General features: G+C 41.9%; 1 protein-coding gene across 4 annotated transcripts in view; it reads right to left on the reverse strand.

The window, feature by feature from the left end:
• Window positions 1-14,888, reverse strand: part of CC2D2A (coiled-coil and C2 domain containing 2A) — a 54,243-nt gene that overhangs the window by 13,125 nt on the left and 26,230 nt on the right. For all 4 annotated transcript variants that reach the window (XM_088657303.1, XM_060279080.2, XM_060279081.2 and 1 more), the window contains exons 16-24: window positions 14,423-14,579; window positions 12,959-13,106; window positions 9,848-9,986; window positions 9,015-9,218; window positions 8,204-8,296; window positions 6,825-6,916; window positions 5,010-5,177; window positions 2,359-2,464; window positions 1,434-1,543 (exon numbers count right to left, since the gene is read on the reverse strand). In XM_088657303.1, the coding sequence (XP_088513429.1) occupies window positions 1,434-1,543; window positions 2,359-2,464; window positions 5,010-5,177; window positions 6,825-6,916; window positions 8,204-8,296; window positions 9,015-9,218; window positions 9,848-9,986; window positions 12,959-13,106; window positions 14,423-14,579 (1,217 nt within the window). The remainder of the gene's footprint in view (window positions 1-1,433; window positions 1,544-2,358; window positions 2,465-5,009; window positions 5,178-6,824; window positions 6,917-8,203; window positions 8,297-9,014; window positions 9,219-9,847; window positions 9,987-12,958; window positions 13,107-14,422; window positions 14,580-14,888) is intronic.

Here is a 14,888-nt window from a genome sequence, read left to right on the forward strand (position 1 = left end):
GCATTGCTGCTGTGCCTATCACTATGTCTTATTTTCGGGGTATGGCTTATATTCCTTGAATGCTTAAAAATCCTGCTATGGCTTATTTTATGGGTATGTCTTAAAATATGAGAAACAGGGTATCAGATATAGTTTTTGATTATCAAGGCAACCAGAACAAAGAAAGGAAAAAATATATATAAACGCAAACAAAATGTGGCTTTTCAAATAAAAGTATAACAAAATCCAACTATGGTAGTTAAAAATACAGATAATCTACTCAGAACTCATCTTTAACAATGCTGACCTGGTTTTCATGGCTATAGAAATAAACTGTCTGAGATCTTGGGGTTGGAATCTGACATTAAAATTGAGACATAAAATTAAACTCCAAGTGAATCTTCCCAAGCTGAGGTGAAACAGGTTCTTATGCCCCGCCAAAAATTGCAGCCGGGAATACAGTGGTGCCTCGCTAGACAAATTTAATTCGTTCCACGGGTCTTTTCTTATAACGAAAAATTCGTCTAGCGAATCCCATAGGAATGCATTGAAATTTTTTTGAAATTTTTTTGCCCATAGGAACGCATTAATTGAATTTCAATGCATTCCTATCGGAAACCGCGATTCTCTAGACGAATTTTTCATAAAATGAATTTGTCTAGCGAGGCAACCTCCGCTAGAAAAAACCTTTCATTAAGCAGAAATTGCGTTAAGCAGGGCATTCGTTAAGCGAGGCACCACTGTAACATGAACTAACGTTTTCATCAAGCTGCTTTAATAAGGGCAATCGGTCAGGTGCTCAGGTAGCCTGATTAACTTTACATAAATGCTGATGGCAAAAAAGCATTTCACTTAGCCAGCGAAAATGTTTTCCTGTGTTCAAGAACATTTCATGTTGCTCAAATATGAAATATGATAATCAGTGCTAAGTTGCAGACCAAAGAGCAGTGGTGAACAGAGCTCTTTGCCAGAGCTCTTTCTTCAGGTTCATCAGCGCATCTCACTAACTTCTATGGAAAGCAGTTGATGGAATTGCTACTGGAAATGCTGCTTATGAGATGGAGTAGGGCCCACTCACCGCATTTCTCTTGAAACTGGGATTAGCAGAGCCTGGGGAAGGGGCAGTTCTATTGACGCCCATCTCAACTATACACATCTTTTCTTTCTCTCTGACAAGCCAAAGGAAGCCACCTGTTTTAATATGGGAAAGTAAAGGAAGTGCAAACAGAGCCATCATGGTGGGGGCAGCGAGAAAGGCGGACTCTAGCACCATCATACACTGGTGACACCAATATCAGAAAAAGGCTTGACAACAGTGTTCCTGAATTCAGAAGTCAAAAGCTAGCTATTTAGGTTATATGGAGAGAGGGGGGAGTACTTAAACTTTCAATCTGGGCTATCATTTGTCATACCATGAGGCAGAGAATTAAACATTTCAGAAGATGCATTCCCACCTAAATGGAAGTTCAAGCTCCTCATTCCAGTTTGGGTTTGGTCCTTCAGCAGTGGTTGTTCGGCAAACCGTTCGCTGAAAAGAAACTTCTACAAAAGGTCGGACTAAGACCTACAATGAAACAGACAAAGCACTCACGTTTTCCCAAAGTGTGCAGAAGGATGCTTGCAAATTAAAGTTCATAATGACAAGTATGAACTTTCCAACATGTAAGCCACAATACACCTTTTACTCTCAAGGGGTCTTTTAAATTATTTTATTATCGATGTAATAACGATTATTAATACATCGCTACAGAGGTACAATGAGCAATTATTGATAAACAATGAAGTGTGCATGCACACGAAAGCTCATACCAAAATAAAAACTTAGTTGGTCTTTAAGGTGCTACTGAAGGAATTTTTTAAAGTTATTTTATCAAGTTATATATTGTCATTGACTGGATAACAAAACTACATTGGACACAAGAGTGACCATGGCTCTCGAAAAAAGTGCCAGTCAAGAAAGGCTATAATGGAAACGGGAAAGAATGTGCTTAAGAACAAACATAAGGAAAACTTTAGAAAACTGGAAATAATCGCCATAATTTTGCTACGCTGTCCTAAAAGATAGACTTGGGACTGGTTACCAATCATCCGATTATTGCTAAAGTGTATGTATTAAGTTTCCCAGAAAAGTATAAATATTCCATTACCTTCAGATCAGTATAAGAAGATATGGAACCAAACTGAATTACCTTGAGAAGTTGTAAAGGAAACAGGAGACAACAAACCCCATTGCTCTATGGGTTTTTTTTAAAAAATAATTAGCTGCAAACTCATGAAATATATTTCTAAAAAAATGTTTTGGGTTTTTTTTTTGTATACTGATAGTCAGATCTGAAATAGCAGTTTCCAAACTTGCATTTGGCTGGTGCTTGATGTTACCTGATTAAAGGCCCAGTCTATGCTGTGGGTTGGGCTCTGTGGAGGGGCAGAAGCAGCAAACATCTCATTGAAGGACCATGAAGATTTAGATGGCTGCTGAAGCTTGCTAGAGAGGAAGACATTTTTTTAAAAAAAATCACAGTGAAAAAATGAAAAAAATACAGGTACATTACACTGAAACTAAATAAAGTAAGATTCTGCAAAAACAAACAAACAAACAGATGTAATACAATTCCAATCAAAATGAGGCTGTTTGCTCCATTTGGTCCTTGACATTTGGGTGATCATCTTCAGCACTTGGTAGACTCCTATCTTCAGGACCACTGTCTCCCTCCTCCACATAAGTCAGTTTAAAGCCCTCCTGATGAGGTTTTTGAGTTTCATGGCAAAAAAATTCCTCCAAACTCCATCACTTGCCAGAAGTCCATCTTCAAGAAACTGCAGACCATGATCTAAGAATCCAAACCGTTCCTTCTTGCACCATTTGCGAAGCCAGTTGTTCACTTCCCCTATTTTTCCCTCTCTCCCTGGGCCACGTCGTTCAACTGGGCAACGTGAAAAAGACCATGGTTGCCAATGGTCTGGATCTGTCAGTTCTGGACAAAGGATGTCAGTATGGATAGAAGTTGAAAGCAAAAGTGTGGACTGTGAAACGGCCATTAGACATGGAGACTCAACAATGTACTGAGTGATCCACAGTGTGTGCCAAGGGGATATTGTGGATGCATCAAGTATCATATTGGAGTACCCAGCCTGTTTTTGACCAAATACACCTGAATTTCCATGTTTTCTAAAATTCTTTCCTTTCACAGTGTATATTTCAGGAACATGAATCACAGGTTCTTTTCCTGGCAGAGAGTTGAGTGTGCTACACCGTTCTCAGCCCCCCATTTCCATGTGCTCTGTGCTCACTTACCCACTCTGAAGATGGAGATGGGCATGGAAGAGACTTGATCTGGATTATGGCTATTCCTTCAAACATGATCAAGAACCTTAGTCTTTAGTGCTGCAAAGTCTCATTCACGAGAGGTACATTTGTAGCAAACCACTGTAGCTAAATAAACAGTGTAGCTAAATAAAATTTTAAAAAGGCAGAGCACGATCACTTAGCCTGGAATAACTGGCATGATGGATCCAGATATGATCATGATTAGGACAGATGTTCCTTTTACTCCTTGTCAGTATCCTTCTTGAACTGTGGTGCCCAGAACTGGACACAGTACTCCAGGTGAGGTCTGACCAGAGCAGAATACAGTGGTACTATTACTTCCCTTGATCTAGATGCTATACTCCTCTTGTTGCAGCCCAGAATTGCATTGGCTTTTTTAGCTGCTGCATCACACTGTTGACTCATGTCAAAGACTCCTAGATCCTTTTCACATGTACTGCTCTCAAGCCAGGTGTCTCCCATCCTGTATTTGTGCCTTTCATTTTTTTTTGCCCAAGTGTAGTACTTTACATTTCTCCTTGTTAAAATTCATCTTGTTTGCTTTGGCCCAGTTGTCTAATCTGTTAAGGTCATTCTGAAGTGTGATCCTGTCCTCTGGGGTATTAGCCACCCCTCCCAATTTGGTGTCATCTGCAAACTTGCTCAGGATGCCCTCAAGCCCATCCAAGTCATTGATAAAGATGTTGAATAAGACTGGGCCCAAGACAGAACCCTGTGGTTTGCTGCAAATGCACCTCTCATGAACGAGACTTTGCAGCACTAAAGACTAAGGTTCTTGATCATGTTTGAAGGAATAGCCATAATCCAGATCAAGTCTCTTCCATGCCCATCTCCATCTTCAGAGTGGGTAAGTGAGCACAGACCACATGGAAATGGGGGGCTGAGAACGGTGTAGCACACTCAACTCTCTGCCAGGAAAAGAACCTGTGATTCATGTACCCGAAATATACACTGTGAAAGGAAAGAATTTTAGAATACATTGAATTTCAGGTGCATTCGGTCAAAAATAGGCTGGGTGCTCCAATATGATGCTTGATGCAATATCTTTTTGAGGTGAGTTGACAGAAGGGCACACATTATTTCAGGCGTGATTGCACCATCGGTTTGTATAGTGGCGTGATGTCACCAGCAGTTTTCTTTTCAATCCTTGTCCTACTGGCCAGTGTGTCATTTCCCGTTTTGAGAGCTGCTCCACACTGCCTCTTCCTAGCAGGCAGGGGCTGCAGTCTCTTGGTGCCCCTTGGTGCTTTGGCTGGCGGCAGATGCCAAAGTGTGCCTTCCCTTTGCTTCTGCAGTCCTAGGGCTACTGCATTTTTGGACCATGAAGAAGAACCAGTTTGAGCAAATAGCCAGAAACAAAATGGTTTGGATATTTTTTTTGGGGGGGGGGTAGGGGTAGGGTCAGAATTGTTTGTACCTTAGCAAGAAACTCAGAGTACAAGAAACGGCTCCATTTTTATCTTCACATGTTATGAGGTTGGTGTGGGTTAGAGTTTAGAGATAGACCCCCCCCCAAGGGTTCTATAAATCAGTGCAAAACAAAAACCAGCAGCAAAATCAGTCGACTAAGTGATCAACTCAAAGGATCCTCAGAAAATGAAGACCTTGATCATCCTTCAAAAGACAGCAAAGAAAAAACCCATACATGTTTCTCAGGAAAGGCAATTTGTGTGTGAAGAACAATGGAAAGAAAGTTTCATACCTCCCAACAGGCTTTCTAATGGGAATCTCATAAGCTCTAATGATGTTCACCAAGAGTTTTATGTCACCATCTGAGAGATTTTGCACAGCTACTTTTTTCCTCTCCTTTCGTCTTGGTTTTAAGGGTCTTTTTGTCTCCGCCAATTTAAACAGGCTGAGTCCCAAAATGCTAATGATCAAAAGCAGAGTTAAACAGATTTGCACATGTAACTTTTCCCGTTATTATAGTAAATGGTAAAATACTTTGTATTAAAAAGGTAATTATCAATGTTATTTGACATGAAAAGTAAAGGAAAAACAGACAGAGGAAATATGTATGGGAAGGTATAAATAAGAGCTTACACTGTATGATACATATGGCATAGAAGCAATGATAGGACTCTACAAAACATGCCTGTTTGGATGCATGTATCATAGCAAAAGCAACCACCAACAGAGAAGCAGAAATTAACAGATGCATAATGACATACCCTGGGCCATCAGAACTTAACAGAAGGCAAAGCAGGACAAAAAGAAAAACCAAGAATAAAACACAGTTATGTGGATTTGTATGTTACCAACTCTAGAGAATCCCAAGCAAAAACAAATGCATGCAAACAACAGACTAGATTATCTGAAAACTTCCCAGAAATAACAAATAAGAATCATAGTCAAATTCCCATGTTAATTAAAGTGTGTGTGAGAAATCTCAGCTGCACTTGGGGGAAGTGGGCAGGAGAAAGGAGCTATCAATGTGTGCCTAATGTTGCCTTTTTCTGTAGCCTGAAATATGACCTGACAGGTGTTTTCTGTCACATCTGCATGTATGGAATGATAATTACCTAAACATGCATTGATGACCAGTTAAATGTATAAATAAAATTATGCAAGTCTTAGTAAGCTCCTCACTACCTCAAGGCAGCGACATAATGCTCTAAAACACTGTATTTTGGCCGAAGTCTAGCTGAGGTCATTGCTGAAACATCACAAAACACATGGCCCTCCCCACTGAGATTCTTAAGGACAACTCAAGCCTAGGCCAAAGTCACAGAGCACTGGCTGTATGCTAGTGGCGGCTGAAGGAAAAGTGGGTGGAGCAATTATTGTAGCTTTGTAAGTAGGCGACATTCCAACCACACAAAGCAAAGCTCAGAGGCTCCTGCAAGCAGGAGGGCATTCTCATGGTTCAAGGCCACATCTCAGCCAGGCAAAAGCACTTGAGGAGGGCAAAAAGCAGGGGCAGGGAGGAGGAGGAGGGTGGGCTGAGGGCAGTCCCAAGAGCCAGGCAGAGAAGACTTGAGGGCTGCATTTGGCACCTATATTATTTCAAAAGCATACCCATCTCGTTTTACTGGCCGAGGGAGCCAGTGTTTGTCCGCAGACAGCTTCCGGGTCATGTGGGCAGCATGACTAAGCTGCATCTGGTGAACCAGAGCAGTGCACGGAAACGCCGTTTACTTTCCCACTGGAGCGGTACCTATTTATCTACTTGCACTTTTTGGTGTGCTTTTGAAATGCTAAGTTGGCAGGAGCTGGGACAAAGCAACAGGAGCTCACCCCGTCACAGGGGTTCGAACCACCGACCTTCTGATCGGCAAGCCCAAGGCTCAGTGGTTTAGACCACAGCGCCACCAGCATCCCTTCAAAAGCATACACACTTGCTTGCAGAGATGTTTGTGACACCTTGCAGAAATATTCCACTTTAAAATGACGAAAAGGAATTGCAGGTGAAAAGAGCTTGGCAAAAATACAAATCAAGAACTTAATAAGATAGAAATGTGTTTGACTTGAAGCTCATTATTATGGTTCTGATATAACTTTCCATTCTCTTCCTTACCCAAGAGTAGGGATTTCATCTTCATTGACCAGATCGGAAAGGAGAAAATGATGCCTTGCAATCAGAAATCGGTTAATGACTGATTCCCTAACCTGAAAACAAAACAAAACTGAAATCACTTAAAAGACACTTGAGTAGCATTTCTAGGGATCTTCATTTACTTATCTCAGTGGGCTGTGTAGTTTCACCTATTTTCACTTTGTAAACACACTTTTATGCATTTTATTCACTAGTTTTTCCTCAGCAATAGTTACGCTAAATTGAAACCAAGGATGCAATCCAATCCACATCAAATAACTTTATTGTACTGGTTCGCCAGAAGCAGCTTAGTCATGCTGGCCACATGACCCAGAAGCTGTCTGTGGACAAACGCCGGCTCCCTCGGCCCATAGAGCGAGATGAGCACCGCAACCCCAGAGTCGGACACGACTGGACCTGATGGTCAGGGGTACCTTTACCTTTACCAGCCATTGGCCATGGCAAAGGATGGATTCATATGCACAAGAAGCGAGCGTAAAGCACGCTGGTGTAATTTAAGATGGTGTAAAGTTACACTAGAGCCAAGCTCTGTTCAGTACTGAGCCTGCTCTGCCTAAGCAATGAAAAATGGGGAAATTGGCCTTTAAAATAGTATCTTATGCTAGGTTGCCAGGTCATATGACCAAGCTGAAGAGGCTTAGGATCCAGCCTAAGTCTCATCTCTTTGGTCCCACCACCACCACATCCCTGGAATGCCCCCTTAGGGGGGACTTATACTGGCCACAGCTCAGCCAGGATGAGCAAGTTACACTGAGGTGTAAGACCGGGTTGAGGACTAAATGCCAGCTGAGCTGGAGATCCAGTGCGTCCTAAATGGCTCATCCTGGCAGATCTTCCCATGACTGCTCCCCACTCAACCTAAGCACTGTTTGAAAACACCCAATTAGGAGGTTTATTTATCTATTTAAATACTCTTAGGCTGCCTAACAACCCACAGGACACGCAGGACAGTACACAATCGTTTTAAAAAAACAGAATACGTGCCTACAAACAAGATAACTGAACAGGAGCGGCCTAACAGCCCCCCACAAGCATAATCAGCAACAGCCAGATAAGGTTAGCCATTCAGGTGGAAGAAATTAACCTGCTTTGAAGGCCTTGGCTATCACTTCTGCTTCTGCTTACAGCCTCCAGTGCCCCAAAGAACTAAAAACACATACCATCGGGAGATTATTCACATGTCTCCTGATTAACATCTAATTTGGCCCTTTGCATCGAAGGAACCAGAGTGCAGAAGCTACAGAGGGTGGCCGCTGAAGACTTCAATACACACACTCCAGCACAGTTATTGCCAAAATAAACAATTGTGCATAATAAAAAGACTCTATTTTGCCTCCTACCTTTTGGAGGTACTTTGCAACTAATGCTCTGTGTGCATCCAGATGGTCTTTAGTATCAACAACATCCCTCTCGCGCAATCTTTTCTCGTACTCCTAAAACGAAAATGCCAACACCCACGAGCTCTTTAAATGTTCTACATCACTTCTGGTGCTCTCAGGCAGAGAAGGGGCTTAAAAGGGATTTAAAAGGGACCCTGAGGTATAAACAGAAAATCCCACTTTTTGGGGAGGGGCAGGGAGCCATAAACACCCTCCAAGAAATGCAGGCAAACTCATGAAAGGGTAGTCAGGCGATAAAGAAGAGTAAGTACCAGTAACTAGAATTTTAGTGATCCAAGTAAATAAAGTAGTCAGAAAAGTTATTTTAAAAATGTAGTCCTGGACATTCCCACTTCAAATGTATTCTACTACCACCATCCTCTAAACCAGTTGGTTCCCAAAGTGGGTGGTCCTGCCCCCAGTGGAATTAATCTACCGTAATTTAAAGTAATAATTTTGACTGGATTTTGAAAATGTGCAATTAATAAATGTGCAATTAATTGTTAACTGTTTTGAATTTTATTGGGCTGTTATCTTCCTTACTGGGTTGTGCAAACCACTACACTAAATGCTGCTTTTTATAGGACAGGGCAGGGGACATTGGGAATGGGGTAGTGGCCTTAACAAAGTTTGGGAAGAACTGCTCTGAACACTCTAAAATGAGGTTCACTGGGGGTTTTTTACACAATGCAGCAGTGAATCTATTTAATAGGAGGATACCCCAACCAAAATAAGATGTACTTAATCCCAACCATTTTAGGTGACTTCTGACCTGGAAGATTCTTTCACTGATTTCTCTTTCCAGCAATGGGACGCACTTATAACTTCGAAACTCAGCCACTTCGCTGTTTCTGAGCTGCAGAAGCCGGAATCTTTTAGATCTGTCAAACTCCTCATCAGAAACAAAATTAAATTCTTGCTGCAGCTGCTCCAGCCTGAAGAAATCGGGAACAGAAGCATCACCGCTCGTAGCAACCTAAACAATAAATGTGAAGTTTATGGAAAGGTCTTGCAAATTTAGGTGGCTTCTAACCCACCCCCTGCACTGGGGACACGGTTCCTCCAGCTTCTACCTCCTTGCCAACCCAGATGCAAGAGAGATCTTGAGGAAATAGGGGAGTGACATTCTGGCCCACCCTCTCTGCCAAAATTAGTCGCAGACCAAGAACCTGTACATGTTCATGCATAATCCCATGAAAGCCTTTCCTACACAGCTTGCAAACCAGATAACTGCCCTAAGTAAACCAACCAGGTTTACTTATACTGAGTTTTACATAGGCAGAAGATATCTCTGTATGGAAATCAGATTTGAGGCCCATGAAAAGAGCATGCAAGCTACATTCCCCATGGCCGAATTATACATGCTTATGAAATGCATTGTTATATTAACTGATAAGCATATGGAAAACCGTCAAATGGAATGCTCACATTCTCTAGCTATTATACCCAACGTGGCAATCTGTGACTATTCAACCATATGCAGAAATACGGCATAGTTCTCTCACCATTGGACAGGAAATTCTCTATGAAACTCCGGGGGCAGAAGGGGGAGCAGGGATTGCAAATCCAAGGTTTCAGCACCATGTTTCCCGGAGCCATTATTACCTTTATGAGTTGCATCAGAGCAGCATTACTTGGGTCATTTGGATCCAGCTTTGCCTCTCCTACCCACTTGGCAAGTTTCTTCATGTCAGTCAACCCCGATGTGCCGATTGATGCAATGGCATCAATATTCTTTAAAGCACTGAAATTACAACATTTAATAATTATTTTATTTTAAAAAACACAAAGTTAAAAGAAATCTGCCTATACTTTCTGGGACCAGATAAGTGACCCTTGTCCTACAATTCATGGTTCTAATAGGTATGGGTTTCTGTACTTTGGAAACTTAGTTCATTTGCCTTCTTATTTGTACACCAAAGGGTACATTTTGAAACTCACTTCTCAGTATTCCTAATTGCTTAACTTAAACATCATGTATCACTGCCTTGTCGTGGCGAAGGGGCTTGAATAACTCAGAGAAGCTATGAGCTATGCCATGCAGGGCCACCCAAGATGGACAGGTCATAGTGGAGAGTTTTGACTAAATGTGATCCACCTGGAGGAGGAACTGGCAAGCCACTCCAGTATCCCTGCCAAGAAAACTCCATGGACAAAGACAACAGGCATATAAAAGTTATGACGCTGGAAGATGAACCCCTCAGGTCGGAAGGCGTCCAACATGCTACTGAGGAAGAGCGGAGGACAAGTACAAGTAGATTCAGAGCTGATGAAGCGGCTGGGCCAAAGCCGAAAGGTCGCTCATTTGCGGATATGCCTGGAAACGAAAGGAAAGTCCGATGCTGTAAAGAAAAATCTTGCATAGGAACCTGGAATGTAAGAACCATGGATGGAGGTAAACTGGATGTGGTCAAAAATGAGATGACAAGAATAAATATTGACATCCTGAGCATCAACGAACTAAAATGGACAGGAATGGGCGAATTCAGTTCGGATGACCATCATATCTACTACTGTGGGCAAGAATCCCATAGAAGAAATGGAGTGGCCCTCATAGTCAACAAAAGAGTGGCGAAACCCGTACTGGGATGCAATCTCAAAAATTATAGAATGATCTTGATACGAATCCAAGGCAGACCTTCTAACATCACAGTAATCCAGGTTTGTGCACCAACTGCCGGTGCTGAAGAAAGTGAAATTGGCCAATTCTATGATGACTTACAACACCTTCTAGAAATTACACCAAAGAAGGATGTTCTTCTCATTATAGGGGACTGGAATGCTAAAGTAGGAAATCAAGAGATAAAAGAAATTACTGGCAAGTTTGGCCTTGGAGTTCAAAACAAAACTGGGCAAAGGCTAACAGAGTTCTGTCAAGAGAACAAGCTGGTCATCACAAACACTCAATTTCCAGTTTGGACAAGTTATTCTTATTTTCCTGCAACAGCCAAGCAGCATGTTTTGGGAGGTAATAAACTGTGCAACGTAGCTGCCAAGTTCTCCCTTTTTTAAAGGGAAATTCCCTTATGCTGAATAGGCTTCCTCGCGAGAAAAGGGAAAACTTGTAAGCTATGCTGTGCAATGAGGATTTGTTGTTGTTGTTACTGAAAGGGTTGTTGTAAGTCTGGCTCCTTAGACTAATTTCAAGTGGCCCAAACTCCTTTTATTCATTAATTCCAATAGCTACCTTAAGACAAAACCATTCATGTATCCACTGTTCACTAAGGAAAAAATATTTTAAAAAAGAAAACTCTCATATTGTGAGAAACTTCAAAGAGGAGCACAAAGCCAACACTACTGCAAAAGGAAGAACAAGGAAACAGTGGGGTCACTTAGAGGAGAAGATGGTGAAATGCAAACAGGGGACAGAGAAAGGGCAGAACTCCTCAATGCCTTCTTTGCCTCAGTCTTCTGCAAAAAAGAAAACAATGCCTGACCTGAAGAAAATGGAGCCGATCATTCAGCAGGGGAAACACAGCCCCGAACAAGTAAGGAGGTAGTACAAGAATACTTGGCTAGTTTAGATGTATTCAAGTCTCCAGGGCCAGATGAACTACACCCAAGAGTATTAAAAGAACTGGAAGAGGTGATTTCAGAACCACTGGCAGTAATCTTTGAAAATTCCTGGAGAACAGGCAAAGTCCCAGCAGACTGGAGGAGGGCAAATGTTGTCCCTATTTTCAAAAAGGGGAAAAGAGCAGAGCTCCGATTTTCCGACCCGCTCACTAGCACACCCTGACCGCAATTCCCATCCTCCTGCCCCGGCTCTCTTTAACAATTTGCCTGCGGTCTCATTCATTTAAGAGAACAGCAGATATATAGTCCGGTGTTAATCTATCATTAGGCAACGCTGAAAGCTGAGAAGCAATTGCATCTTCTATAGTGTGATAAAGTTTTTCCCTCTGTAAAAGTGCTTTCATTTTAGCTTGCCAAACAGGGTATGTCTCTGGCTTGAGAACAGGGAAAGACAGAGCCATTTGGCTGCTTTGTGTGTAAGCCATGTTTGAGTTTAATTAATAGCAAACACTTCCTTTTTTGCAACATAAAATAAGCCTGGACTTTCAGCAAAAACCTCTGTCTCAAACGCTGAACCTTTGAACCATCTGTACGTCCAAACGTTAAACCATCCTCTGCTACCATATGATGGATTTAAACCATATACCTGGACTCACGACTTCTAGCTGTGAGCACCAATAAACAGATGAAGTTCAGCTTCAGAGGTTTTGAAGTAATTCTTCTTTTATTTTAATAAACTAAACATATATAACTATAATATACAGACTGAGTGAGTTTCAGTCATCTAACATAAGTAAGAACACATCTTTACCTCAGAACACACTCTCCAGAACTGACAGTTAGGAATAACAGTTAGCAAGGAAGACTCCTTCCCCTCTCTCTCTACTGAGTCAGGAGATTGGCAGAAAAGGGAGGGATGAAAATACTAACAGGTCTATCATGCTAGTCATGTTCAGAGAAGACCCAATGAAATCCATGTATGTCAGTACAGAGATTTCAGCAGGCCTACTCTGAGTACAACTAGAAATAGAAGTCACACATAATAAATAAAATGCCTTTTATAGGCAGTGAGGAGACGGGTGTCTATTACTTTATGTTGCTGACCAAACAGATATTAAATGAAACTGCTTGCCCATAGAATGATTTATCTAATTGCATATACTAAAAATGTTTCTGAAATGCTTGCTAAAGTTCATTTACCTTGAGAATCCAGCGTTCTTCTGTGATGCTGGTGGAATTAAGGGTATCCCATTTTCTCCAACAGCCCAGGAAACACTGCAGGACACCTTGCCTGAGGTCATTAAAATCATTTGATTACTGCCATCAGCTTCAAATGAAAACGGTACACCTGCCATGAGAGACCAAACACATTGGCGTGATCAGATGTAGCAAACAAAAATGTAGCTTGTTGTTACATGCATGAGTGGTCAGAAATCTCAGGCTCCACCCCCTTTTCACAAGCATAGGAAGAAGATTTAACATTTCCATTCTTGGTTAGCAGCAAATTATGGTTTGTTGCTTTGTCCAAACTCACTAAATGGTGATTTCTTCAAACCAGTTTGTTAACTGTTACATGCCAGGGACATGCTAGAAGATAGTCAGTGGCCCAGATCACACTTCTTGAGTGAATGGATCACTAGACATCAGGGTCACAACAATAGATGGGCAACCCCACCTATATGTCAGTTACAGAGGCCACCAAGGATGGAGTGGGGAGTGTCCTAAAGATTTAGCCCACCACCCCTCTCCACCCCTGCCCTATAGAATGGCACTGGATATCATGTCAAATTTACACAAGGAAAAAAATAATCTCCAAATGGGTCATATAGGCTGATCTCATGAGCTCTCCAAAATTTCAGGACACCCTGAACAGATTAGAAACTCAAAGTCTAGGAAATACAGCCAGTCAAAATCTCTACTTAGTAAGTAATCAATCAATCAATCAATCAATCAATCAATAAAAAACAAAGCGAAGGTTCCTTCTAAATGCTTTTAATCATAAAAGAAACAGGAAAAAGAAAGCTAGGGAGTATTTCTTGAAAGAAACCTGAAGTGTTTTCCTACATTTTAATCCTCCAGAAAAAATATCATGAGTATAATATGGAACACATGCAGCTCTTGGTTGGCTTGTACCAACAATCGTAAAATAAGACTTTTACAGCCCAATAAAGAAGTAAAGGCAGTGTGTATTGAGCTGTTCGATTCAATTAGTGTCAGTATAGTGAACAGTGTATTGGATGTGGACCAGGCAGACTTGGATTTCAATCCTCTTCTCCCATTCAACTATAATGCTCACTGGGCAACCTTGGGCATGTCACCATCTCTTAGCCAAATCTGCATTGCAGAACTTGTTTTTGAAAATAAAACGGGTGGTGGTGGGGGAACAAGGACACACACTTACTATCCAGGGTTCGGGGGTGGGGGTGGGGAGAGGAATAAAGAGAGATAAGGGAACAAATGCCTTTTCTTTAACTACATTTATCATCATATGAGATGCTCAGGTTGCTATATCAATAGGATTCCCCCCTTGAAAGATCCAGATTAACTCAAAGGCACCCAGAGACCTTTTGGGATTTGAACCCAGTTGCAGCAAGCAATCCACTATGTCTGCAACAAGCAAGTGAGCAACTTCTAAATCTTTGGACTTAAAAGACAAGCCTGTACCGCTTCCCACGCCTTCATGGTCCAGTTGCGCACGCTGGTCGCTGCTGAATTCCATTTCTTCCACAGGAGCTCTCCCAGTAAGAACCGTAGTCTCAGGGACTGGTATGAACACTTCCATCAACAAGTTAGTACTGCCGAGCCCAACGGTTTCATAGAGCTGTGTGGTAAAGAGCAGAGCACCATTTTCATTTTTAGACACTATGCCCTCATTTGCATATAACCACAGTCCTGCTATGAGAAAACACGAGAAAACACGAGAAAACAAATGAGAAAACACGAGGCCTTCCAGGAAAGAGATGGCCGGTGCTTGGTTCTTTCCAATGCTACAGCATGTGGAGCTCAGCTAGGGTTTGGAATAGGGTGTCACCCAAACCCAGGCTCATGGTTGAGCTATCCCAGATGAACCGCAAGCTGTAACCATAGGAGAAACCCTGGCTGCGGCCTGTGGTTTGTCTGGAGAGATGTT

The sequence above is a fragment of the Zootoca vivipara genome, chromosome Z1 (genome assembly GCF_965207765.1).
Source record: "Zootoca vivipara chromosome Z1, rZooViv2.hap1.1, whole genome shotgun sequence".
NCBI classification, from domain to species: domain Eukaryota; kingdom Metazoa; phylum Chordata; class Lepidosauria; order Squamata; family Lacertidae; genus Zootoca; species Zootoca vivipara.